Source organism: Ochlerotatus camptorhynchus, unplaced genomic scaffold (genome assembly GCF_037179485.1).
Source record: "Ochlerotatus camptorhynchus isolate MF236.1 unplaced genomic scaffold, CSIRO-AGI_Acam_v1.1 ptg000068l, whole genome shotgun sequence".
Lineage (NCBI taxonomy): Eukaryota > Metazoa > Arthropoda > Insecta > Diptera > Culicidae > Ochlerotatus > Ochlerotatus camptorhynchus.
Genome location: NW_027040558.1, coordinates 466,728 through 493,889, shown reverse-complemented (window position 1 = coordinate 493,889; position 27,162 = coordinate 466,728). Strand labels below are relative to the sequence as shown.

The following is a 27,162-nucleotide window of genomic DNA, read 5'->3' as shown; positions in this document are numbered from 1 at the left end:
AGAAGAAGAAGAAGTTATATATCAATAAAAAGATTTATTTTTGGGTTTTATAAGGGCAATTCATATTGCTTTTTTTATAATTCAAGGCAATCATAAAACCTTTCATAAGTGAAAATAGCATAAGCATCAGCAACCCCTTTAAAGCTGATAATTAAAGGGGTTTTGTAGATAGCTATGAGAATGTTCCATGACTTGCATTGTATATGACCGTCATAAAGCTGTAGATAATGGTTGCAGCTGCAATAAAACCTTTATAAATTTTGAATATAGCCAAGCAGCTCTAGATTTGTTACTTGGGTAGGTAGGGTCCAGGTGTGCGAGCTGTCTCCCTGGCGTCGGTAGCATTGGTGCTCAGCACGGAAAACAAGATTGACGGAAAACAAATCAAGAAAAAAAAAACAAACGTAAACCCCTTGCGAATGAATACTTAAAGCGAACTGTCAAAGAACCATTTCACCAGCTTTTCGTTAATAGTGAAATAACATGGTCGGAAATTTAACTGGCGATGATCAATCCAATTCTTCCATCACGATGGAGTCGGAAATGCAGTATTAAGATGGCATTAAGTCTGGGGTAGACACTCAAGTCTCTTAGAGTCAAGTGCACACTGGGCCAGAAATGCAATCTAGCGGATCAAAATTAATAACTCCGAAACGAAGCATTTCCGCGACTTGGTGTCTTCGGTAAAGTTTCTCATCATAATAAGGACCATCTTTTGACATCAACAAACAGTTCAAAACTCTTCCGCAAAGATGGCACCTCAATCTAACTTCTTTCTCTGACGTTTTAGAGACTTGATGTCTTGCGCAAAGTTGTTTGCCTTGATAAAATGAACCACTCTTTTCATGACGTAAAATTTCCACAGCCTACTGGTTCCGAGTTATATGGAGTTAAAAAAAAATCAGAAACATGTTTTTTTCTTTCTGTTTCGGTTTTTTTTTGCTGACAAGCAAATAATATTATATTTTTCTCTTATGAAAATGCATTAAATAAATATTTTTTGTCAAGAAACATACTGGTTTATGCTTCAAATTTTAAAGATATTGTTGAAAAACCGAAAAAAAACAACAGTTTTGATCTTTAATATCTCCTAAAACGCAAAAATGGCAATCTGACATTTTCAGCAAAAATTAAACAATACTTGATAAACAAAACATCACAATTTGAGACAGGTATATTTGGGTGTTTTTGAGATTTTATCATTTTAGTGGAGATGTCTTTTTTTCTATAACTTTTTTTAATGCATTGAAATGGCGTTTTGTAGACTTGACGACTTAGACAAAGTTGTTTATCTTGATAAAATAAACAACTCTTCTCAAGGAGTCAAAACCAGTGCTGATAAAAATCCTTTCTTCTACACTCAATTTAGCTGAAAATGAAGAAAACCTTAACAGATAGACCAACTACCTGCATGAATTTGAATTTTAATATAATCAAATTCCCTTGATCTAGGCAACCTCTGAGTATCAAAAATAACATTTGTTTTTCTTCATTCGTGGCTGAATTCTCATTATCGCCTCTGTTGTTGTAAATATTGATATTCGTCTTCATCTTGGTCGGGATGATATTGAGGATCAAATGCAAAATGATTATTTTCATTTTAAACAAATATAGCGCTGAAGAACGTGGTTTTTAGACATAAATCGACGGCAAATTATTGCCTCAAGCAGAACTGATGATAATATCGATGATTTAGGCAGTGTGGTCGACAATATTCAAAATAATCATTTTGCCCAAAATGTCGTTGATTATTTTGCTTTTGAGGATCACTTCTGATTTTGACAATTTTGGGTTTGATAATCGAGCACTGGTGAATATCAACAAACGCGTATTCGTCGAAGTATAATAAACTCATTTGTTCATTTCGCTCGTTTCGTAACTACGAAGATGTTCAAAACAAACGCAATTCATCGACACTGGGTTGAAGCGATACTCCTTGCATGTGATGGTAAATGATAAAAACAGACACTGGTCAAAACTCCACAGCCTACTGTTTTCGAGTTATATGAAATTACAGAAAAAATGTGAAAATAAGTGTTTTAATTTTAAATATAACTAATATATAACTTAACTTAACTATATAACGAGCATTGCTTAATTTTTGCCGATAATGTCGGATTGCGATTTTTTGCGCTTTGGGAATTATTAAAGTACAAAAATTGTTGTTTTTTTTTTCGTTTTTCAACAATACACACCAAAAAATTCTGAATTTTACTGGCGATGTAAACATCCATGCATGCAAACATGCATGCATGTAAACTTCCTTTTCACGTAAACTAGCAGCTTGCAAGAAATGTTGCAAACAAAAGTGGACAGTTGCATACAATATATGGAATATTGCATTACATGTCTCATAAATTTACACGATCTATAATCTAAACTTGTATGATATATGACGCTCCATTTATGTGCATCATAGTAACGGAAATTTACACTACTTTTTTTTAGCTGTGTATCTTTAAAATTTGAAGCTTAAACTAGCATGTTTCTTCACAACAAATGTTTATTTAATGTATTTGCAAAAGTTTAAAATATAACATTATATGGTTGTCAGCAAAAAAAAACCGAAACAGAAAGAAAAAACCATATTTTCGACAGTTTTTTCTTCAACTCCATATAACTCGGAACCAGTAGGCTGTGGAAATTTTACGTCTTAAAAAGAGTTGTTTATTTTGTCAAGGCAAACGTCAGAGTTTTGAACTATTTGTTAATGTCAATAGATGGTCCTTATTATGATGAGAAACTTTACCGGAGATACCAAGTCGCGGAAATGCTTCGTTTCGGAGTTATTAATTTTGCTCCGCTAGATGGCATTTCTGGCCCAGTGTGAAGTGGTATCAGCAGCCGGCAGAGGAGCTATACGGAGTCAGCTGAAACGAAACCAACCAAAAAGTCAATCATATTGATGCATCCTCAGAAATTACGCAAAAATGGTGATGTTGTGATAAATTCGGTATCCCCGAAGCAAACTCGCTTTTTGTGATGCAAGTAAGCTTAAAGCTGAAAGGGTTATTTATTTTTAGATAATATGACATATCACGAATTTAACAATTACTTACATTTAGTCTCCGAAATTGTATGATTCTAGACAACAAATTACAAGTATCAAAAATTAGGCTAAGATCTAGATTTCTGGTGGATAGACATAATTTTAGTATAATATAAATATAAGTTTTACGTTTAAGTTACTTTAGGTACAACTCCTCGTCACATTAGATCAAGACTGCAACTCACTTCTATAGCCTATTGTTGGACAAGGTATGCGTGTGAGTAAGTAGCGCATTCGAAGGTGCACTTAGGAATAAAATGCCCTACTTCTGTTCGAGGGGTGTTCGTTCCTAACATCCCCCCCCCCTCGTGTCGCCAGAACTATCGCTTCGGCGTCACAGCTCGGATCTACGTCTAGCACGGCTAGTTTGACGACTGGTCGTCTTAAAGTACCGCTAGATGTCTGTACATCCACCCTTCGTACTGTACCATCTTTTCCTGGGTATGTTCGTACAACTCGTCCCCTTTGCCACCGGTTCCGTGCATTTTCATCAACTAAGACGACTAGCTCACCCTCCTTCATAGTTTTGACGTTATGGAACCACTTTGTTTTTCTGCTAATAGTCGGCAGATATTCTCTGATCCAGCGTCGCCAGAAGCTGTCCAGCGTGTGTTGAATCATGTTCCAGCTACTTCGTATTGCAAATCTTTCATCCACGGGCTGTTTAACTGGCTGTCGTACTCCATCGAAGCTAAGGAGGAGGAAATGATTCGGGCTCAAGGATTCGTGTTCAGCGGTCTCTAGTGGGATGAAGGTCAACGGTCGGGAATTGACCATATGCTCTGCCTCGACGAGCATGGTTACGAACGACTCTTCGTCAAGTATGCGTTCGGTAGGAAGTGCTCCCAGAGCAGTCTTCACTGAGCGAACCATCCTCTCCCAGCATCCCCCCATGTGCGGTGCCGCTGGTGGATTGAATCTCCATTGTGTGTTGGTGTCGGTGAAGGAGCTACTTAGCTGTTGATTGATCGTTCGTATTTCCTCAGTTAGTTCTTTGTTTGCTCCCACAAAGTTGGTCCCGTTGTCCCTGTAAATTTCACGTGGAGCACCTCTACGGGCTACAAACCGTCGAATCGCTTTCTTGTACTGCTCTGATAGTCAAGCACGTGAAGAGAACGACCCACCGCTTCACTGGTCGACGTAATATTCTGATCGTGTATGGCCCGAAGAAATCAATTCCAACCATGCTAAATGGACGGCAGAATGGCATTAATCTAGCTTTTGGAAGAGATCCCATTCTAGGTGCAACCGGGACGGCTTTGTACACACGGCACCATGCACATTGTTTCCTCACCAGACGTACCAGCACCCTCAACTTCGGTATCCAGAACTTCTGCCTGATCTCATTTACCACGGTCTCGTCGTTCGCATGTTGAAACTTTCGATGATACGAATCCAACAGCAGTTTAGTGATACGACTATCTCGCGGTAATATAATTGGGTTTCTGGCATCCTGATCAATAAAGTCAGCTGCTTGTATGCGACCGTCAACACGGAGCACGTTGAACTCGTCAATCGCTGGAGTGAGTTTAGCAAGCGAGGTGGTTCGATCCAGGAGACGACATTTTGCAGGAATTGACTGAAGATTGCGCTTCAACACTGCAACTTCATCTGGAAATCCGTCAGACTATGCCATCCGCCACAAACACCGTTCAGCTTTCTGCAGCTCGTCCCGTGTCAATTCATTCAGCTGCAATGGAGTTTTCTTATACAACCGCATCCGATTGTCGATGTATCGCAGAACATATGCAGCACTTCGTATTAGCAATGACAAGATGCTCGCAAACAAAGGCAGGACGAAGTTCTACGGTTGTCGGTTCGATTTCGTCGCGGCAATCCCTCGGCCACTCTTGCTCGTTGTCGTATAGGAACTCAGGTCCACGGAACCATCGGCTGTCAGGCTCGAAGGATGGTCCCTTTCCCCACTTTGTGGCTTTATCGGCACGTTGAGCTTCGTTGGTATCCACCGCCATTCTTCTACCGACGATAAACTGAGAATCTCGTTGATCCGAAACGCAACGAATTGCCGGTAGCGGCGTGCGTCTGACTTAATCCAGGCGTTGACTGTCGATGAATCACTAAAAAAACAGGTACGTTGAATCTTTAACGAATGCTTCTCCTCGATCGTCTTTCTCAGACGAGCTCCAAGTACCGCCGCTAACAGCTCCAAGCGCGGTGTAGATAAAGATTGAAGTGGTGCAACCTTCGTTTTTGAGGATACCAAGGAACATCTAACATGACCGTTGTCAACAACTCGGAAGTAGGCAACTGCTGCGTAGGCTTGCTCACTAGCATCGACGAAAATGTGGAGCTCCAGGGATCTGTAGCAATTGGAACTATAACTCGGGAAATAGCAACGATTGACTTTGATAGTGTTCATCTTCCAGAGTACAGCTAGCCACTGTTTCCAACGACAGTAAATCTCCCAGGGAACTTTATCATCCTACTCTATCTTGGATCTCCACACATCCTGTACATGAACCTTTCCATGAATAACAAAGGCTGCCACGATGCCTAGAGGGTCATAAATGCTCATCGTTACTCTAAGCATGTCCCGTTTAGTGGGGACGACTTCTCCTGCTACTAGTTTCTGTAGTTCGTCCCGGAAGCATAGAGAAAACGAACATACATCCTCATCTGGAAACCAAACCATTCCCAGGACCCTTTCATTCCCTGTCTCTTTGTCTGCTGCGAAACACTTAACGGAACTGGGATTCACTTCGCCGATTTTGTCGAGCACAGCCATTCTATTGGATTGCCAATTCCTTATTTGAAAACCAGCTTTTGAGTGGACTTCCGCTACCTCCAACGCCAATTTGATTGCTTCCTCTTCCGTATCCAGACTGTCAAGATAGTCGTCCACGTAGTGACGGTGTTTAATCGCGACTGCCACCCTTGGGTGTTCGACTTCGTTTTCCGTAGCGTTTAAGTTCATTACGAACAGAGATTGAGCTGGGGAACACGACGCACCAAAGATCGCAACATTCATTACCATGACTTCGACTGGGAAGTTTCTCCACAGGAACAACAAAGCACAACGGTCTTCCTCCCGAATTAGGAGCTGGTGAAACATTTCTTTGATGTCTCCTGAAATGGCCACCTCACGTTCGCGGTATCGGAACAGCACACCTGCAAGTAGAGATGTCAAAAGATCTGGGCCCTTTAACAACATTGTGTTCAGCGAGATGCCCTCTACCTTCGCTGCAGCATCCCAGATTACCCTAACTTTTCCCGGTTTTCTAGGATGTAGCACTACACCAAGAGGCAAGTACCAGGTTCGACGTGGATCAAATTGACGCAGTTCCTCGGCAGTCACTTTATGCGCGTATCCCTTCTCCTGGTAGTCCAATAATTGTTGACGAACGTTGTTATACAGCTGCGGATCCTTTGACAACCGCTTCTCTAAACACTTCAACCGTTTTTCTGCTAGAGGCCGGCTGTTGGGAAACGCCACTTCGTCATGCTTCCACAAAAGTCCTGTCATGAATCGTCCGCTGGTTGTGCGTTCAGTCGTTTCTTCCAGGATCTTACGGGCCCGCTGTTCATCATCTCCTTCGATTTGCGGTACCAAGGCAACTCCAAGGCTTTCAAGGGAGAAGAAACTTTGTACATAGTCGTGTAAATTCTGATCAGCAGGTTTCGCACAGATGTGCATTTGGCGATGCTGCAGAACGGCCTCGGATCCGCGTTGGCAGCCATAGATAGCCCATCCAATACGGGTTTTCGTTGCGATTGGCTGGTTTACTCAACCCTCACGAAGCTTGAGCGTTGCCAGCAAGTGCGTGTTGTTCAGCCCAATTAAAACACCTGGAACTGCGGCGTCGAAACTTTGCACAGGTAAACCCTCCAAATGTTTGAAGCGCGCAGACATCTCGTCGAAATTTAATGACTGTTCGGGTAGGCCAAGATCCTCCACGGTGTACGCTTCGCCGAGCTTGTATCGTTTGCTGTTTCCCACTACCGATACGTCAAGCGGCACTCTACACGTGTCTGTTATTTGCTTTCTAACGCCACCTGTCCACTGAATACACAAAGAATCTAGTGTATCAAATCTGTTGTACTGTAATCTTGGGTTTGGGATGAGTTTTCTAGATGGGATACAGGATTTTAACTGTTCTCACTACATCAGCACATAAATCTACTTTGACAATTCAATCAGTTTTACCAGGAAATTGCTGAAAAGTTGCTGGTTGATGCAAAAAATTAACAGCAACAGATTTAAACTTCCATGGCGAGTCAAAAAAAACACGGTGTATTATTTGTATTCGTCCAGTATTTCAAGAATAGTTCTAGAAATGAATCTCCATTGTGGTTCTAGAGGATTCCAAGAGAGATTCCGAATATCACTATCCACAAGCAACCCGATGTGCGGTAGTAAAGGTGAGGAGGAGATGATGCATTGGTATTCGTGTCGAAAGGAGTCGTGTGGCATCGTTTTGCTTATACTTGCTACGAACGATGTGAAAAGTGGTGACGTCACGTCTGTTATTGTCAATAACTTTGCTGTGCGGCATATAAAGCCAGGAAAAAGAAAGATTCCAGTGGAAATGCTGGAACGACAGATTGTATTTACGAAGACGACGATGATGAACCGCGGTAATTTGTCCCCAGTGAACATAATTTAGAAGAAGTGGACGGATCGGAGTACGCTGCTGGCTACTTAGCACGAAGACTTTTAAAAGAATTTCTTGATCTGGCTAATTATACCCATGCACTAGAACAAGAAGCAGAAGGACATTCCTTGTTTCGAAAATTTTGTTCAGGATCTATAGTACTATGGTCTCTTGCGGCCCACTGAGTCGTGGAAAAAAGTGTGCAATAAAATGAACTCCTATTTTGATAATATGCATACTACAGTCGGACCTTCTTCCACTGAAGAAATCGGTTTTCGAAACCAAAAGGGTGTAAAAAAGCGTTCTATTACGCTTATGCAGAAGAAATTCCCTGGAGTTCCTGATAAATTAATCAATAATCGGATTAATATTCAAGTAAAGCATTTAAAAATCGTTTGGAGGAAAAAAAAAACCACAAGCATAAATTTGACCCAAAGAAGAACCCAAGCCGGAAAGAAAACTCAACAAATAAAGAGTATATTAGTGAACCAAACGCAACTCTTAGACAGAATAGCAGGACATCAAAGCACATTATTAACTAATGAGTGTTCATTAGATTTTTTCATTAAGCCGTAGGTATGTTCAACACATTTAAATTTCAACTTTATTCAATGGGTGATAATTTTGAACACACTTTTCAGATTAAAACTATATCAGACTATTCAAGCTGCAACACAAACAAAATGCTGAAATTTTCCAGCCGATACGAGAAAACTATAGTAGGAATAACATGTCGTGGGAGATTTTTGATCTTGCAGAAGGATGCTCCCAAACGATCAATACTGTTGGGTACACCGAAGTTCAGTTGCAAAACCAAATCAAAACCGTTAGTTAAATCAAAGAAGAGGCTGCACGTAAATAACTATTTAATACCAGATTTAATACAAAAGAATATAAGAGAACCAAAATAACGTAACATAAATTGACCTTAACTGATAGCATAATTTAAAAATCTTTTTTCCACATAAATATCTTAGGCTTAATTTAAGCTTCCTTATATTTTGCTGACGTGATGGTTGCCCAGGAATGTTAACATTGTTTTCGTTACTAACACAAGCAAATACCACGTTGCTCCGGACCTTCTATATATATCATGGCAACCAACCCAGAAGACGTTCGGTGAATCACCAGAGTTAGTCTGGAGAATCAAAGAGGATTTCTAGAGAGGGTTCATCATGACCCTCAAGTGCGATTCTGTAGAAAATCAAATCGAATTCTAGAGTATTCCAAGTGTCATTCTCAAACAGACAGAAAAGCCAAATAACTCTTACGAATATTCTAAAGAGTCCCATTCGAAATTCCATAGAATGCAGATGGAGATGAAGAACATTACAAAAATCAAGCAGCAAATAAAAGAAAATCGGAGAATCTCACTAAGCCATAGATTATAAATCATCTCAAGGATGATTCCATATAATCCTAACAGAATTTTCGAATAATCCAAATATAATAGAAACGGAAACGCGTATTAAGATGATCTAATGGTCATCTGAATAAAATAGTTTACTTTAATCGCTCCGCAAGAAAAGCAGGGTAAAGAGAGTAAACTTCTTTGACTCATATTTATTGCACACTACTAAAAAGTTATTTTTTTCCTTTGGTTTGTTTTTTCCGTCGATCTTGTTTTCCGTGCTGAGCACCAATGCTACCGACGTGCCAGGAAGGCAGCTCCCACACCTGGACCCTACCTATCGACCCATCAACTCATGAACCGGGGACCAACGGCTTTACTTCCCATACGAAGGAAGGCGTGATCAGAGATGTTATGCCTCAGAACATCACGGCGGCGCCGACTGGGATTGAACCCAGGCCTGCTGGGGTGAGAGGTAATCACGCTTACCACTACACCACCGGCGCCGTTACTAAACTAAAAAGTTATGTAAATTTCGGTTTCCTGAGACCGATACATGTAAGCGGCTCTTGTGACATAAGAATCAGTTGAAAGAAACGAGAAAATCAATGCAATCAAACGTTCTCTTCGTCGACTTTCTTATGTTTCGGTTTGAGAACACTTAATTTTACATGAAATGTTCGTTTACTTTCCATGATTTACGTCCAATATGGATTACGTCTCGTGTATAAGTAGTTATTTGTTACTAAGCGTGTGATAAAAGAATTAATCATCTTGCTTAGAAAGTAAGATTTAAATATTGAAACAACCTTTCCTATTAAGCAGCATGATTTCAATACTACCCATCCATAAAAATTTGAAAATTATATGTATGACGTTGCTTTATTAGTTTTTCGGGATTTATGGTATTCTCGATAACATCAATACTATCAAAGTGAAAACAAATACAAGTAAACGCTTGAATAATTGACATTTGAACCTTAAATAAATCGTTTGAAATTTTTGATTACAGATAATTTCTGTTCGTGCCAGTGTTTCCAGCGTGGAACGTCCTCATTCTGGGAGCGGCATCCTGGGAAACAAACATCTCCAGGGTACATATAATATAATGATTTTCGAAGACGAATGTAGGAGCAATTCATGTGTGAAAACGGATTTGAAATATGTCATTCACTTTCCGAGAAAAAAAATCTCATAATTTCGCTTATTTTTTAGCCTCCAAGGTAGGCTTGACTCTTAAAGCAACTTTTTTGAAGACAACTAGCCTCTAAAACGTCGGAAAAAGTGAGGAAAAGGTTTTGACCGTCTTTTTTCATGATAGCAATAGCTATAAAAGAAGCGTTCCGAGGGCGGCGTACCAAACTAACATCAAATGAAAGCACAATTCCTTCCAGTAACGCCTGCTGGATAACCTATATAACTATTTATGCCTGGTTGATAGTGACAAGACTCGGCTTTGCCCACCGAGGATGATCTTGAAACAACGAAAAAACGAGCTGGTAGTTATCATCTACGTGGATCCTAATCTGTTAACCGCTGTTCTCTACTTTGAAGTGGTTAAGACTAGGATTCTGGTGAATGATCATTATCGGTGTTATTGCTTGATTTTGTTGCGAAGGAATCTGACTGACGAAGGGGTGCGCCTTTGGAGGGTGTTCCAACACTCCGAAGGGTATAAAGAGCGGGACCTTACAATTAGAGTCTGATCCTCACGATTTATAGACAAGAATGACAACTGTATCACAACCGAGTTTCATGCAATAAACGAACAACTATATTGTCAATTGAAAGGGGCTTATGACAACTGTTTTCAAAATCCAAACGGGAAGACCGTGGTGAATCAGGTTAAAGCGAAAAATTTGCAGTTGCAGAGCCAATTTTCAACTTAGTGACAGAATCCAGAAGCAGAAGAAAAGCACCATCAGTTTTTTTTTTCGACATCAATACTAACTGCTGACTCATTTATCCGATGTGGAGAGTCATGTCTTTGATTTTTTCAAGAAACTCTACTCCGCAGCGACCGCACAGCCTTCTGCAGGCTTCCCATGCAATCGAACAAATCCTGCTAACTCGGAATCGAACAACCTGTTGATGAATGAAATAACAACATCCGACATATTTTTTGCTATTAAGTCAAGCGCATCTAAGAAATCCCATGGAAATGACAGTCTTCCAAACGAGTTTTATCTCTTTCTTGACCACGGCCCTAACAAATTTTAGAATTTTCTACGGACAAAAGATCACAAGGAGGTGAGTGTTACATATTACGTAAAAAAAACAATAAGATGGAGAGGAGGAGAGTGATGACTAAGAATGATTTAGCCTTTATTTGTTAAGAAATTTATTTTTGGAGAGGTTTCCTTCCAGAAAAAAGTGATTTGAGAGTTTTGATAAACAGTTTGAGTAGCGTTTAAACAGTCAATTACGTAATCAATTTGGGACACCAAAAAATTATTAAAATTTAACTTTTATTTCTATAAACAAACATTTATTAAACAAACTAACATTTATTCATCGCAATCTTCAACTATCAACAAATCTTGCACCTCTTTAGGCAATTCATCTGCCACTACCGTTTGCCCATGGCGATAACTTGAAACAATGGGATCGGATGCAACAAGCAATCCACAACATATATCGTTCATTGTTTGCTTGCGTGAACCTTTCTACGCGTGATGCTCTCTTAGCTGCCTAATTTCTTTATTCATTGCTTCCTGGGCTTCTTCGGACATACGAGCAATGGGAAGTAATGCGTTATTTATTATTTGATACCCATGGACAAGCAACTTATGGAGCGTTGTAGGCATATTATACCATCCATATAAAGAAGCATAGCGTTTGGCTGCCTCTTTTGCATATTGGTGGAATTTTTCTGGGTCAACGGATTCTCCAGATGAAGCGGCTTGCAAAATCGTTCTCAATCGAATGATAAGATCAAGATCAATTCCAGTGATTTGAGATGAAATCTCAGCATTTTTGAAGAAACGTCTCGCGGTGTTACCTGTAGATAATAAGAACGATACGATTAGAATATTAACAGGTAAAAGGTATTAATATTGAAGAATCCTAGCGTGCAAATCAAAGAAAGTCAGTCTTATAAAATGCCATCTTACCATCGTTGCTATTTACAAATTTAGCACGAGGCTTATCGACGTGTAATCCAAGTTGCTGGAAGAAACTTTTTTGAATTCGAGCTTTAGCATTGTTGTACTCCTCCATATGTGCAGTTTTTATCCATTTTCGGAAGCTAAGTCGGTATGCTATATGTAACAGACACTCAAATGTTCTGATCCAGCAATGTAAGCTACACATACCGTACTCCAGATTATCCGAGATGATAGCTCTGTTGAACATTTCTTCAATGTCGTTAAAATTGGAACTCGTAGCATAGCAAAGGTAGCATCTCTGAGAAGATTTTGTATTGGTGATGGCGTTAACAGTCTTTCCATCAATCATAGTTAACATAATATCAAATGTGATTAACACCTTGATACCTGAAATTTCTAATTCGAATGGTTCTGAATTACAAATTTCGTCATTCATGCGCTCAAATTCTTGTTTTGTTAACTCGACAGTTTCTTTTGCAAATTTCAATGAAACAGGGCGACAGTATCGCGTAGAGGACGATCGAGGGTTATCCCAAACTACTTTCCGGTCGGTAATTAATCTTAATGGTACCACCGATGTTAAAAAAAATGTGAGCGTCGGAGCAGCTAGTTGAAACCTTCACGAACTAGATTTTCAAATTTATCTTTAACAAGTACAATCAACCGAGAGCAAGTGTGGTTCAGCAATGCTTGTAATTGAATGTTACATACAGTCTCCGTAATTTCAAAGTGCTCAAGTGATGGAAAGTACTCATTTTTCGAAGAAGATATTTTTTCATAAGATGGATAAAAAATTTTAACCGGTGCGCGAATGATATTGTATCTTCTTTTCGAAAGTTTTGCGTCGACATATATTGCCAAAGCATGCTCAATCGGAATGCTTGTCGTGCAGGTGCCTTTCTTTAGTAACGAAGCCAATTCCGCATTTCCTTCTGCTTGCAAAGCCATTCCTGCAGCAAATTTCAGTTCTTGCGGAGTAAATGAATTACGCAACACTTCTGTTTTTTGCCGCTTGGTTCGATCATAAATGTCTTCAAAATCTTTTGAAGGACGACCACCTACATTCCGCATTGTTAAAGATGATGTTGCTTCACCAAAAACGACGAACTCTTCTAACCTAAGAAATTAAATAAAAGCAAAAAATAATCAACCGTAAAAAACATGAAACAATAACTACAAACTATTGATCATTGGTCTTCAAAAACTGATCCTTTTTTCGATTCGCACTGTGCCATCTTCGTTAAAACTCCTTAAAAGCTTGGAAACGATCTCATCACGACCTTCTACCGCACATCCAACATATAGCGACACATATTGGTCGACAGCTTTGCGTTTCTGCTCTGCACGCACATTGCTACAGTTCAGATCACCCTCCAATACGTCTTTTCTTTTGAAGTAAACTTCTATAAAATATAAACAAATATTACTTCTAATATAACTAGAAATTTCATTGTGTGTTATCTATACCGTTTTTCTTAGAGCACATTTCCACTAAACCACACGATTAACAATTTGAAAGTATTTGCTGGAACTCTACTTTTTATCAATATGATCACCGATCACTGATGATTGTTTATTAGCAACTCTGTTCGGTATTGCGAATGTGTATTGACATTTGTTTCACTTTCGACAAGTAAAATGAGATGAGGTATCATCATTCTTTTGTTCGCTGCAGCGCGCTGTATGGTATCTCTTCGACAAGTGAAAAAAAAAGATCAATGTATATTATAGCCCACACTCAGAGGAGCATGTATGAAAGCGTTGAAATGAGATTGGTAAGGGACAGTTCACATTTTACGTAGTTCACATTTTGAGACTATCTTATCCCATTGTAAAACGTAAAAGAAATGAATCCTTATATAACATCAACCATAACCATCAACACCTCAAAAACGTCACGTGGTTTATGGACGGTCCCTAAAAATACCAATCAGTTTTGTCAGCTAACATGTGTGCGTAGCTGAATCGATCCATTGAATGAAAAACGTAGGTGATCGAACTTTTTTAATAATTTATATGATTTTATAGCTTTTGGACCACCCTAAGAGCAAAAAATACACAAGTAAAGTTAACTTCACTCTCAATGATGATTTCAAAACCCCCTAATAACCCTTTTAATTAAAATTTCCATTCAACTAACACATCGTGATAGCTTATTATTGATTACTTTTTACTTAACCCAAAATGAGCTGACTTTCATAATTTAGAACCACCCTAATATAATAAAACCAAAATATATGAAAAGTTTCATATCAGAAATACATTCAGGATACCAAAATCATCTTAACCTGTGAGTTTTAGCCATTTCGGTTAACATATGAGGTTTTGTCCGACCTTTGTATGGAGGCCCGCCACTGTGCATTGTGGCGGCCTCAATCTTCATCTTCTCATGCACAAAAGCAAATCACTTCTGGTTGACAGATTTTGCTGTAGTCTTGAGCACACACCGTTTGCACGAGATCCATCATAACACATAGCAAATACAACAAACTTTTCAGCAATACCAGCGCTATATCTCTGCTAAAAATATATAGGGAAAATAGTGCCATATATAGCGGAACAGATTATAAGAAACTCGTCCTCAGAAGGACTGCACAGTTTCTTCCGCGACAAGCTAAAGCATTCAAAAATTGTTGAAGAAGACCCAAAAACCGCATGGAGTATGTATGGATCTATCTTCGTCTGAAATTTAAGACAATCTTAGATAAAATAGTGGGCTTTAGGGACTTTTTGATCACTGAATTAAGTAATAGTAGAAGAAAGGTTCTAAAATTGTTTATATGTAATGTAAACTTTGTTTTAGATGCCAACAATGTTTTGTCTGTTCATGCTCTTTACTTGGTTTTATATTGTGAAAATGTGAACATGTAAATTGTGATTTATACTAGTGGAATAAATGTGTTAAAAAAAATGCTTTAAACTAAGGACACGGGGTATCACAATACATCAAATAACTGGTCGCAGAGGATTTATGTCCCGAACAGAGGAAAAAATGCACAATTACAATGTAGAATAACTGTAAATGCGAAATTTAGCGATAGGCCAAATGGTAAAAAGGTAAATTAATCATTAAACAATGACGATGTTCCTTAATAAGTAAAAAAAATCTCCTTCAAATAGATCGGGTTGCTCCTTAAATGATTGATAAAAATACGTAAAAAATCTTAAAATGCTCAGTAAATATTTAAAGTACGCTACCTAAAATAGAGAAAACTGGTTCATTAAGCATTTGAAAATGCTCCATAGTATGCACCGCTTTGCACCATTTTGAAGTGTAATTGTACCATATATCATCGAAAAATCTGCTGTAGAAAGGTTAATAAGTACCATAAAATCAGCTGAAATGTTCAGTAAAAATGCACAAATGCACACAATGATCTACTGAACATTTCAGCTGATTTCATGGTACTTATTAACCTTTCTACAGCAGCTTTTCCCATGATATATGGTACAATTACACTTCAAAATGGTGCAAAGTGGTGCATACTGAGGAGCATTTTCAAATGCTTAATGAACAGTTTTCTCTATTTTAGGTAGCGTACTTTAAATATTTACTGAGCATTTTAAGATTTTTAACGTATTTTTATCAATCATTTAAGGAGCAACCCGATCTATTTTAAGGAGATTTTTTTTACTTATTAAGGATAATTTCATCTGTTTTATTGAGCAAAAGTAGGGCTGCCTAGGCCAAATTGTATAGCCAGTCACCCGAAAAAAAAATCTAAAGCCAAAAGCATTTGGTTCCACAACCCACATCCTAATTTAACATGCTCTTCTTATACTTCTTGTTCTCTGGCAAATGCGTTCCAACTGGAGTTTTGCACCTACATTGTGTTCTTTGAGCACTGCCACAGTAGTTGATTGCAAGCATTCTGAGTCTGTACCACGTTTTCATTCGCATATTTTCCAGGAAAAAAATCCTTGACCCCACCGCCTGTGGCATGGCACTCCGTACCTTTGCTTACTAGGCTTTAGAGATTTCCCAGTTTTTACATGTACATATTATGAACAACAACGCAAGCATTCCGCCTGTTCTTGCTTGTCCAGTAGTAGTACTCAGCTCATCGAGCCTCATGTCTAAGCATAAAAATTAGTCCAATCCGCTTAGGCTCAAACTTTGACACTAAAACGTAATAAATACCTTGTAAAACTCTAGATTCTATGCACCAATTCCATGCTACACACCGGCTTGAAATCACTTGTTCAATCTCTCACTCATAAAAAAAATAACACACTTCCACTCTTCACTCGTTTCTCTGATTACAATCACCCGCCTTCTTTCTATTGGATGGCGTAATATTTCGTATTTTTCAATCACCTTAAAGTTACCCTACAGCCCTCAGGGTCGTTATTCGGTTCTCCTTTATCCTTCTCTTGCTCTATCACCACAAACACACGACTCAACCACCCTCTCATAATCCGATCAGCAATTATCGAATTACATACCCCCAACTCACGAGCTAGAACACGAAACTCCCTGCACTTTGCGCCGTTATGTTTCTTCTTCTTCTTCTGTGTTCTCTTTTTGTCACTTTTCTTCAATGCAAACACCCGGATGCTTTCCCGGTTTGGTGTCACTTTACTCCAGGACGACGAATGCTCACATTTTCGAAACCTCAGAAGGCGACAGCACAGAAGAGAGGATATCCTCTTCCCGTGGGGCAGAAATTTTCGAATCAAAACAAATCACCGATAATCCAATAATCACTGCGAGCACTCACACATCTTCTCTTGGTTTCGCGTTGTGCATATCCTTTTATTTTGGATATTCAGGGCGTTGATCTTGATTTATTTCCTGCTCCCTGCTAGTTTCATTTCACTTCACAGTAGTATGTCGCATTCGGTGCGCACTGATGCATCGATGATTTTTAATCCTCCGGGAAGTTTATTTGCACTCCCCTATCCAAAAAACCTTCTGGCTTGTGATTCACGGAAAATCCCAACCTCTAAGCTGGCAGTTGTCTGAACTTCTTCTATTTTTTTTTTCTCCCTTCAGTAGCAAACCACAACGACTCCCGTTTGATTCGATTAAATCCTGGCCGCAGGCTGCAAAGTTTTCTGTTTTGTCCTAAGCAAATACAAATGCGATAGCAATAGACGTAATAAAATATATACCTAAATTAGAATAATATCGAACGACGCATTCGCAAAAAAGACGCAAACGTAGCACAACAACCGCGACACGACGATGCTCAACCGGGACGCATCCAATCCCAATCGTGGTCAGAGGTAAACTGAGCCCTTTCGTCGTCTTTAGCCGTCGTCAACCGTCATCGTCATCATCAACATCAGCCACATGAACTGTGTCGATGCTCCGGAATAGGAAGAATGGGTGGCCCGGCGCGGTTTGCATCATAAAGCATAGAACATAAAGGAAATCAGAAAACATCGCACACGCAGCACGGAGCCCACCGACCTCTCCCGTAAACTCTTCCGTGAGAGTCGAGCGAGCGAGAGAGAGAGAGAGACGAAGAGCACGCTATCAAATCAGCAGTTCTCGCGGTTTTCACAGCATAAGGCGCAGCAGACAGCATTTCACAAAGCAGAAGCAGCAACGAACGGTGTGGCATAAAAACATTATGCTTTGCTTTCCGTTCTCGGCGTCCTCGGCGTCGTAGCTCCTGATTTCCTATTCACAACCCCTAATTTAAAAAATAAACACTGTTTCATGGGTTGCAGCAGCCGCGCGTTGCAGTTCGTAGCCCTCGAAGTCGGCTTTGGCACAGTGACTGACTGTATTTAGGCAGTAGGTACCCATCTAAGCTCCGGATGACTGATTTCGAAGGGAAGTACGATTTATTGCGCGCAAAAAATAGAAGAGAGCTCTACGTTGTTGTTGCTGCGTGCACGTGGGTAAGGGAAGACAGGCCAAAATGTATCCCTGAGGTAAAATGACCCGACGTGGGATTTTTTTGTGCCGAAATGCTAGTTAGCAGTGCTGCTCGTCAACTTCACGAATTAAGCATGGGAACGCTGGGAGAGAAACATACATGTTGGGTCATTTTACCTCAGGGGTGCATTATGGATTGTGTTCTCCTACTTTGGCTTGGATGCGGCTGAAATAGGCGTAGGGGATTGGAATGGATTGGATTTGGACATGATGGGATGACGCCGAAGGGTAGGTGCTCGAAATCATGCTTTTACGGTTCGGTGGAAATCGGATTCAGCTGTCTGCCATCCCCCGATGCACAATATCCAGGTAGGTACTACTTGTTGATGCGATGAATCGATCAGATGACGCTGCTCTTAAAAGAGGGACTGTGATCCGGTTCTTGAACAAAAATGTGTTTGTTTTATATGATTTTTAAATGGGTTTAATTTAATGCTATGGACAGTAACAAATCAATGTGATCTTCTTCATTTGAACGGCTCTATTGAAGTCTATCCTAACATGATAACGAGACTTTTTCCTTAAAAAAAAAAAATGTCGCTATGAAAACGTATGGGGGAAAACGAGACATTTTTTCAACCCATACTTTCAATGACAAGTTCTCGAAATTTTCATAAAATGTATGCAATGCTCTGAAGCTATCTGAGACTACCCTAAAGATCTTAAGACTTCCATGTTGTTCTGAACGGTTTGGATGTTATTGCTGTTTTCGGAACTGCTTTTAAATTCATGGCATTGTCATGAAATTCTCCAACATAAAATTATCATCATTTTACAAAAGTTCTTGGAACTTCGTTGAAGTTCCCGCAATTTTTCTGACGTTCATGGGACTCTTAACTTTTTTAATGTTTTATGGACTTTGTTTTTGGAACATCTGTAATGTTCCTGCAATTATGAAATTAATTGAACGGGCCTCTAGTTATTTAAACTTTGGATCTTCTCTACACTTTCCACAATTTTCCGGATGTTCATGGAACTGTCATGAAACTCTCAGAACATTCCAGAAGCCCTCTGAACTTCCCAAAAAATCAGGCCATTTTTAAATTTTTTTGACATCAGATGAAATCTGCTCCAAAAAACTAGACAACATATTTATTGGAAACATTATATTGAAATACTTACGTTGTCTGTACCCAGGGGTCAATTTGACCTCAAATTCGAATAGCCGTATCATAATGAAATTTCAATGGATTTCAGAAATTTTAAATGATTGGCACTAAATTTAGTTACCTTTCTGTTCAAATTATCAGGTTTTTTTTTGGAGGCTCAGCAAAGTAATCTACAGAATTTACTCACTAGATGGCGCTAACACAAAAATGATCAAGATGCGCCATCTTATATACACATTATACACCGAAACCTCCGTTTAAGAAGTCTTTTTTTTTACGCAGTATTCAGCTTACCTCCCTCATCTTAAGGAGTAAATTCCGATTTACGAGTTTTTTTTTGCGATTCTGGGAAACTGGGAAATACTGTCAAATGCTCCATAATATGGGTATTTTTGGAATCGGGGTAATGCGTAGAGTTCGCAAAGCGATGTCTGATGCCATTTTGAAATCCAAGTTAGCGGTGGCAAGAGGATAGATCCGATAGAAAAAACCGTAGGAACGTTGTGTGATTTGAAAAACGGAAGCAGTCATTTCTTCAGACACTCATTCATGTAGACTTGGCCATTAAGGGTTGTAGTTGACGGATTTCACGCCAACTCGTCTTCGGAGTTGGCAGCACCCTCTCAGAACCTTATGAAACTTTGTGGGTGTGGAGACTTAGCAATTTTAAGCAACTTTGAGTACTTATTTTTTTCAAAATTTATCTCGCCTAACATTTGATAAGGGTCAAAGTTTTTTGTCGATTTTTTTCAAATCGATATAGCTTAAAAATGACAAGCCCTACAAAATAGTGATGTATGGCGAACTTTTAGCAAATAATCTGAAATTTTATAAAAAAATTTAAATAAATTAAAAAATTGGTTTCTACACTCTAAAAAAATATATTTAAAAATTAAAAGTCATTTTCCCAAAAATGCTACCTCTCAGATTTGCTTGATATTTTTTCTCATGAAAGGCAATATAATTACCTAACTTTTCTTCATACATCGCAAAGTGGGCGCTTTTAAGGAAAAAAAGTTGTTCGAACAACAACTTTTTCATGTTAATTTTTTTTAGCGTGTTTCACTCAAAGTCGAATAGTAATACGCGCACAACCTTATTAAAATCCGTTGAAACTTAATGAGCATAAAGATTTTGACCTTTTGATAATCTGGGCGTGCTTAAAACAAAAATCTAGCCTAACATTTGAAAGGGCCTAATACAGATGATTTTCCTGCATTTCGAATGATGTTTTAATAAATGAAAACTCTAGTGTTTTTGTTTAGTGCATAATTTATTTTCCTATAATTCTCCATACATAATTTGAGTTTTTCATTGATTATTAGTCTATCGGAAACAGAGTGAAATTTTTCGGAGTTTCCTTTGAATGTGAAAATCGCTTAGTAGAAATTATGTTTTGAGAAATAGGTACAAAACAATGAAATTTTTGTGTACCAGGTATAGTTTTTACATGACTGAACAGCTAAAAAAATGTTGAAAATGAAGTTGTATCTTCGATGTACAATCCTTAAACCACACAGTTGAAACAGTTAAAGTTATTATTATTTACCTAGTGTATCATCAAATTCCTGATGTTCTGATTGCTGATGACTTGTTGATGGTTGCGGCTCTTCAAACTTCCGAGCATGGCTTGATTCTTTTCCATCCGATCGCCTCTTTTTCGGGAGAGGTGTCCTATTGTGCACTAAAATTCCACGACACGATTCACAAATACGCATTGTTACATCCAATTGATGATCAAAGCCCCATGAATGTATTTTCTCTATGAGACTTGATGATAAATTACGTAAATTATTGCGGCTGCAATTGGGATTGTTTATATTGGCACTACATTGCACCCTTTTAATAATCAATTCAGCAGATTTTTCCATTGTTGTATATATAAACACTTTTTCGTTTCAACAACTATGCAGCACTACACTTTCAACAACTATGCACTACAGCAACTATGAGCATTGTTGTGATATCACCAAACTTAAATATTAGATTATGTCGGTAGAAACAGACTGCGGTGCTTTAAGTTTAAACCTTATATCTCTCATGTGACTACCTGCGTTGTTATATAACTGCTATATAGCAGGTAACTTAACGATTATTTTAGGCATGCCTTAAATAATCGTTAAGTTACCTGCGCTATTATATGTATTCACTTGAGAGATGAGGTATAAACATATATGCATATTGCTTACTAATGGACACACCTAATACATAAAAATAAATGAATGATTATTTTTCTAATTAAATTAATCACAAATACATGAATTGAAATCTTTTCATGAATAAAACATACTAAGTGATTTTTACTTAGTTTACCTGTTGATTTGGAACAATTTGAGGGTGGTTTTATAGAAGTTGGATAGAGTGTATGCATATATTATAATACAATCCATCACAGGAAAGTGCAAACCATGCTGAGATGGCTGTTCCTCATTAGAACGTTTTGTTCTGAACTCTTATTGGACGATTTGCAGGTAACTTCTCTGTACCCGTTTTCAAATGTTAGGCTAGATTTCGCCCAGATTATCGAAAAGTATACCCATAAAGTTTAATCGAATTTTAATAAGGTTGTGCGCGTATTACTATTCGACTTTGAGTGAAACACGCTAAAAAAAAATTAACATGAAAAAGTTGTTGTTCGAACAACTTTTTTTCCTTAAAAGCGCCCACTTTGCGATGTATGAAGAAAAGTTAGGTAATTATATTGCCTTTCATGAGAAAAAATATCAAGCAAATCTGAGAGGTAGCATTTTTGGGAAAATGACTTTTAATTTTTAAATATATTTTTTTAGAGTGTAGAAACCAATTTTTTAATTTATTTAAATTTTTTTATAAAATTTCAGATTATTTGCTAAAAGTTCGCCATACATCACTATTTTGTAGGGCTTGTCATTTTTAAGCTATATCGATTTGAAAAAAAATCGACAAAAAACTTTGACCCTTATCAAATGTTAGGCGAGATAAATTTTGAAAAAAATAAGTACGCAAAGTTGCTTAAAATTGCTAAGTCTCCACACCCACAAAGTTCCATAAGGTTCTGAGAGGGTGCTGCCAACCACTGGATGAGTTGGCGTGAAATCCGTCAGTTGTTACAAAAGGATTGCTCCGTTTCCCGCACGAACAACTTGCCTGCCAAATCATGAATTTCTTTCGACTCCATTTTAAAAACTTCTAGAAATTTCACAATGAAACTCACGCAGTGTAATCAATACACGCTGAGGCCATCTCACCCAAAATTTAACTAAAATTAACCCAAAAGTCAAAATGTTACAGCTTTTTGAAAATTATACAATTTAACTGTGGACACCCTATGTGTCTAACTCACGCATGTTCTGGGAAACCATGGTACTGTCACCACAGTATGGAGTACAGCTGTTTATAATTACATGAGAAAGACACTTAACAGCGGTGGGTGGATTAATCTGGAATTTGTTTGAAATAGAGATAAAATGAGAAATAAATACAATCCAAATTTAACAGATATAAACAAAATGGATACTGGCGACAACGGCTGATGAGGCAACGAAATCCTACCGCCAAGCTCCTCCCCTTTTCCTATCGACCCAACTCCTACTTGACATATAATTAAGTGAGTTTTGTTACAAACAAAGAACAATGAATTATTGGCTCCGTAAAGCTAACGCGATTGAGCCTCACAAATAAACAAACTAGATAAAAAAAACAAAATTTGAACACGTTGCTCTCAAATCGGTTCAGTACAGTGAGTACACTTAATTCTGCTTTAACGCGATTTTTTTTTTCGCCTCTATTTTTGATCGTGTGATCTCAATTTGCAATCACAAAAAAATCAAATAATGAGGACATAGTCGCAAAAATCAAAAAAGCGTTAAAACAAAATTGTGTGTATTACTGTTTGACCGAAAAAATACTACTATTTTTGTCATATCTCTGCAACCAAACGACCGATCGTGATGAAATTTTGTTGAGTTCTATGAGCTAAAATACAAACAAAATAGATGCACTCAAATCAGTTCAAAATTCGACGACAAAGTTGTTGTTGTTGTTGTTGTTCTTTATTAGTGACATTTTACATCCTGCGGATGAATTCATGTCAGTTGAATTGGTTTTTGTGTAAACAGTGTATGGGTGTGTTCAGAGTGATGTGAGGATGAGTGTTAGTGTTTACGATACAATTCAAAATTCACTTAGCTTTCTTATCGTTTGCTCGTTTCCTGGTTCATCGTCTGCATGCTCATCTCATGTTTTACACTTCTTCTCCATAAATTTCTTCTTTACTTCTTCTATATATATATTCACCATCTTCATTCATTCGAGTTCGGGACATCGTTGTTGTCTATAGCAACCGCGTACGCGCTCGGAATATTATTGTGTTTTGGTGGTATTTCGCGATCGATTGATTCAAAAACGCCACCCGCAGCTAGTGGCTAGTGTTAACTAGTGACAAACATTCAAATCCGATCATTATCGGTGAAAATTTGGGTGATAATAGTGCGATAAAAGTGCCTCACCGCGTGGTTACAGTGGAAACAACAAACGGCCATCGCGTCGTTCGACGGTTGTGTAGTGTGGTCCATTGAGGTTTCTTTGCTGTGTGACCCGAGTGGCAAGAGGTACACAAGAGTGAACAAATCGATTTTTTCGGTTTTTGGTGAAAAGTTTTTCACTGAAAAGGGAAGTGACGGGAGTTACTTTTTTTTGTGATTTCGCTTTGTAGGCGTGACATTGAAGGAGCGTAAGGTAGGAAAATCTTTTGTTTTTCTTTATTTTACCGTCTCTGGGGTAAACAACGGGTGACCGTTGTTACTTTTTACCTTTTTCCAACGTCCGCCGTGTAAGCGCGAGAAAGTGGTAGAGTAGTGTAAGGCGGTAATGACGGCCGCTAGTAGCGGCGACCCTGGAGGGTCAAGGGAACAATGGCCAAGGTTAGGAAATTCAACGCGTGAATTTGGTTCACTGTCATACCTTCTGTTAACCAGTAAGGATACAGAAAAACCTTTAAAGTCGGATCCTTTCATTGTTGGAAAGTCGGTAGAAGATGCTGCAGGAGGGTCAATTGAAGGAGCATCGACAGAAGCTCAAGGAACTCGATACACGCTCAGAGTAAGAAATCAAGTCCAGGTTAATAAGCTACTTAAGTTGTCCACTCTTTTGGATGGTACTGAGGTAGTCGTTCAGCTGCATCCCAACTTGAATGTGAGCCGTTGCGTTATTTCGTGCTTTGAGGCGATCCGCATGGAGGAGAAGGACGTCCTACTTGGTCTCATTAGCCAGGGGGTCATCCGAGTCCAGCGAATCACTCGCAAAGAGCACGGTAAACCAGTCAACACGTCAGCCCTGATCCTTACGTTTAACAGGAGCAACTTCCCGTCGCATGTTAAAATTGGTGTCCTCCGTGTCGCTACCCGTCCGTACTACCCTAATCCTCTCTTGTGCTATGGTTGTGTCCGATACGGCCATCCCCGTGTCCGATGTCCTGGTCCGAAACGTTGCCTTAACTGTTCTGCCGATCATGAACTGGCGGAGGATGAACAGTGTGCAGCAGCTGCCCACTGCATCAATTGTGGTGGACCTCATCGTCCGAACAACCGTCAATGCCCGGTTTATAAGAAGGAAGTGGAAGTGATCCGTCTAAAAGTGGATCATAATCTGACGTACCCTGAAGCACGCAAGCGAGTCGAAACAGGGACAGGAAGTTACGCCGCAGCTGCAGCCCAGCAGACTGCCGACCGGAAAAAATTGGAGGAACTGGAGAAGAAAATGGAGGAGAAAGACGCCCAAATTGCTCAACTTCTTGAAGTGATGAAGAAGAAGGACGAAAAGATCGACAAATTATTGGGACACATTAAACTGATTCGAACACCGCAAGTTCAACAAACCCCGCTAGCTCAGCCGAGTAAACCGATCCATCCTTCTGAAAGTCAATCGAACCAAGCAATCGATTCGAACCTGCATTCTCAACTCATGAGAAAATCCGGAGAATCGCAGATAGGCACACCGTCGATGCATCTCAGAAGTAGATCGCCAGCGACAACGGAATCTAAACACAACAAGAAGAAGAAAAGGCATGACAGGAGCAACAACACCTCACCCGGCCGACAAAGCCCACCGCTGAAGAAGCCCGTTGAAAAAACACCGACATCCGACCAGGAAACGATAAGCGTCGACGAGGATGAGATCGAAGAGACGCCCCCTAGTCAGCATCTTCGATAAGATTCATTCCTCCAAACGTTTACCGACCAGCAATACTTACCGGACAAGCGAAACGGACAACGACATCGATCGACTTGAAGGGAGGGAAAGTGTAGTACCCCCTTCACTCTCACAGGAGAGAGCGCAGCAGGCTGGAGGATCCATCCGGGACGTCTTACCCCAACCCGTTGATGGAGAATCCCCCTCTGCGGTCGATTATGAAACATTAGAGCAACATACCACTTACCTACCTACCATAATACCACCTCGATATCACTCGCTTACATCCAATACACCCATATGGCCATTTTCCAACGAAAGCAGCCGTCGGCATGTAGTGCCAATCCAAAATCCACCGTCAGCCAACACTAGCTACCACAACATTGTGAGTGCCACCGGCACGATTATTCCTAGTAACCGGTTCAGGAATTTTTCCGCCGGTGAAGTTCGTCGTCAACAGCAAAGTCGAGATTCATCTCCACCGTCAGCATTACTGCAACAGACAGTATTCCGAAATCGGTGTGGGGAGGGAGAGCGTGAAGTAACCTCCCCCCTTCCCAGGACGGAAGTGGATGTTCAGGGGGACGAGAGTGGGACCAGTCACGAGTGTCTTGCACCCTCTGTTCCCTCCTGGAATCCGGCCGATATGTCAAGTCCAACGCGTAGACCGTCAGCATCATCTTCGTCATCAGCAACAGTCAGCAGTAGTCATCCCACGAAATGTATTGCCCTCCAGTGGAACATACGTGGTCTACGTGCCAACATCAGCGAGCTCAAATTGCTCATCAGCCAGCATGAACCGTCCGTTATAGCGCTGCAAGAGACGAAAGTGGATAATTGGGTGGTCGCGCCAGACTTTGCCGGCAAGAACTACACCCTGCTTCTTCAAACCGGTAGTCGTCGGTACTGGCAGCAAGGAGTGGGCCTTGCCATCCGTGAAGGGGTTCCATTCGAGCGCATCGATATCAATTGTGATATTCAAGCCATTGCAGTTCGCATCCATCTTCCGACTCCAATGACGGTAGTGTCGATCTACATATCTCCGAACTCCCAGCAACAGTGCCAAACAGAACTAAATGATTTCTTGGAGCGTCTGCCCCCGCCAATTTTGGTACTTGGCGACTTCAATGCACACCATCCCGCCTGGGGTTCTACGGCATCGAATGCGCTTGGCCGCTACATCGCTGAAAAGACACTGACGGAGCATCTGATAATCCTGAATGACGGATCACACACGCGGGTGGATCCAGCAAACGGTTCGTTTTCTGCCATAGATCTTTCGATCTGTTCAGAGGTGCTAGCTCCCAGATTTATCTGGCGAACACTTCCGGATACCCACAGCAGCGACCACTTTCCAATCACCGTCTCTTTACCTGAATTCTCACAGATCGCCACGAAGCGAAGAAGATGGCTCTACGACCAAGCAGATTGGACATTGTTTGAACGACTGACTTCCAGCAGCATCAAACCGGATGACGAGATTGGCGTTGATGAGTTCGTAGATCGGATATTATCAGCAGCAACCGCTAGCATTCCTCGAACATCAGGACGAGTTGGTTCCAAATCGGTACCATGGTGGTGCCCGGAAGTGAAAACGACGATTAAGCAGCGTCGAAAACTTATGAGAGCACTGAAGCGCAGCAGAATAGCAGGATCAGACACAACGGATGTTTTGAAGCAGTTCCAGGAAGCGAAGGCAGCGGCTAAGAAGGCAGTGAAGGAAGCTAAGGAACATTCGTGGGAGGACTTTGTCGGAAAAATATCACCTAGCAGCACAACGGCAGAAATGTGGCGGACGATGAACACCCTGAGAGGCAAACGACAATACAGCAAGGCGGTTATCAAGCGACCCGATGGCTACACGGAGAAAGTGGA

The 27,162-nt window shown here is 39.9% G+C and overlaps 2 protein-coding genes across 2 annotated transcripts in view; one reads left to right on the top strand and one right to left on the bottom strand.

Annotated features, from left to right (window-relative positions):
* rdo (reduced ocelli) overlaps positions 1–17,337 on the bottom strand; it is a 392,245-nt gene extending 374,908 nt beyond the window's left edge. The window contains exon 1 of the mRNA XM_065216836.1: positions 16,262–17,337. The gene's annotated coding sequence lies outside the window, so the exon portion shown is untranslated. The remainder of the gene's footprint in view (positions 1–16,261) is intronic.
* On the top strand, positions 273–25,586 carry LOC135697208 (uncharacterized). Its single transcript, XM_065216837.1, has 2 exons — positions 273–301; positions 23,956–25,586. Exon 2 carries the CDS (start codon positions 23,968–23,970, stop codon positions 25,306–25,308), a length of 1,341 nt encoding a protein of 446 aa, XP_065072909.1. The 5' UTR covers positions 273–301; positions 23,956–23,967; the 3' UTR covers positions 25,309–25,586.
* Positions 25,587–27,162: the final 1,576 nt, after the last annotated feature.

Bases quoted from the DNA above. Each gene is read 5' to 3' on its own strand.
- LOC135697208 (XM_065216837.1), top strand. From the start codon at position 23,968: ATGACGGCCGCTAGTAGCGGCGACCCTGGAGGGTCAAGGGAACAATGG.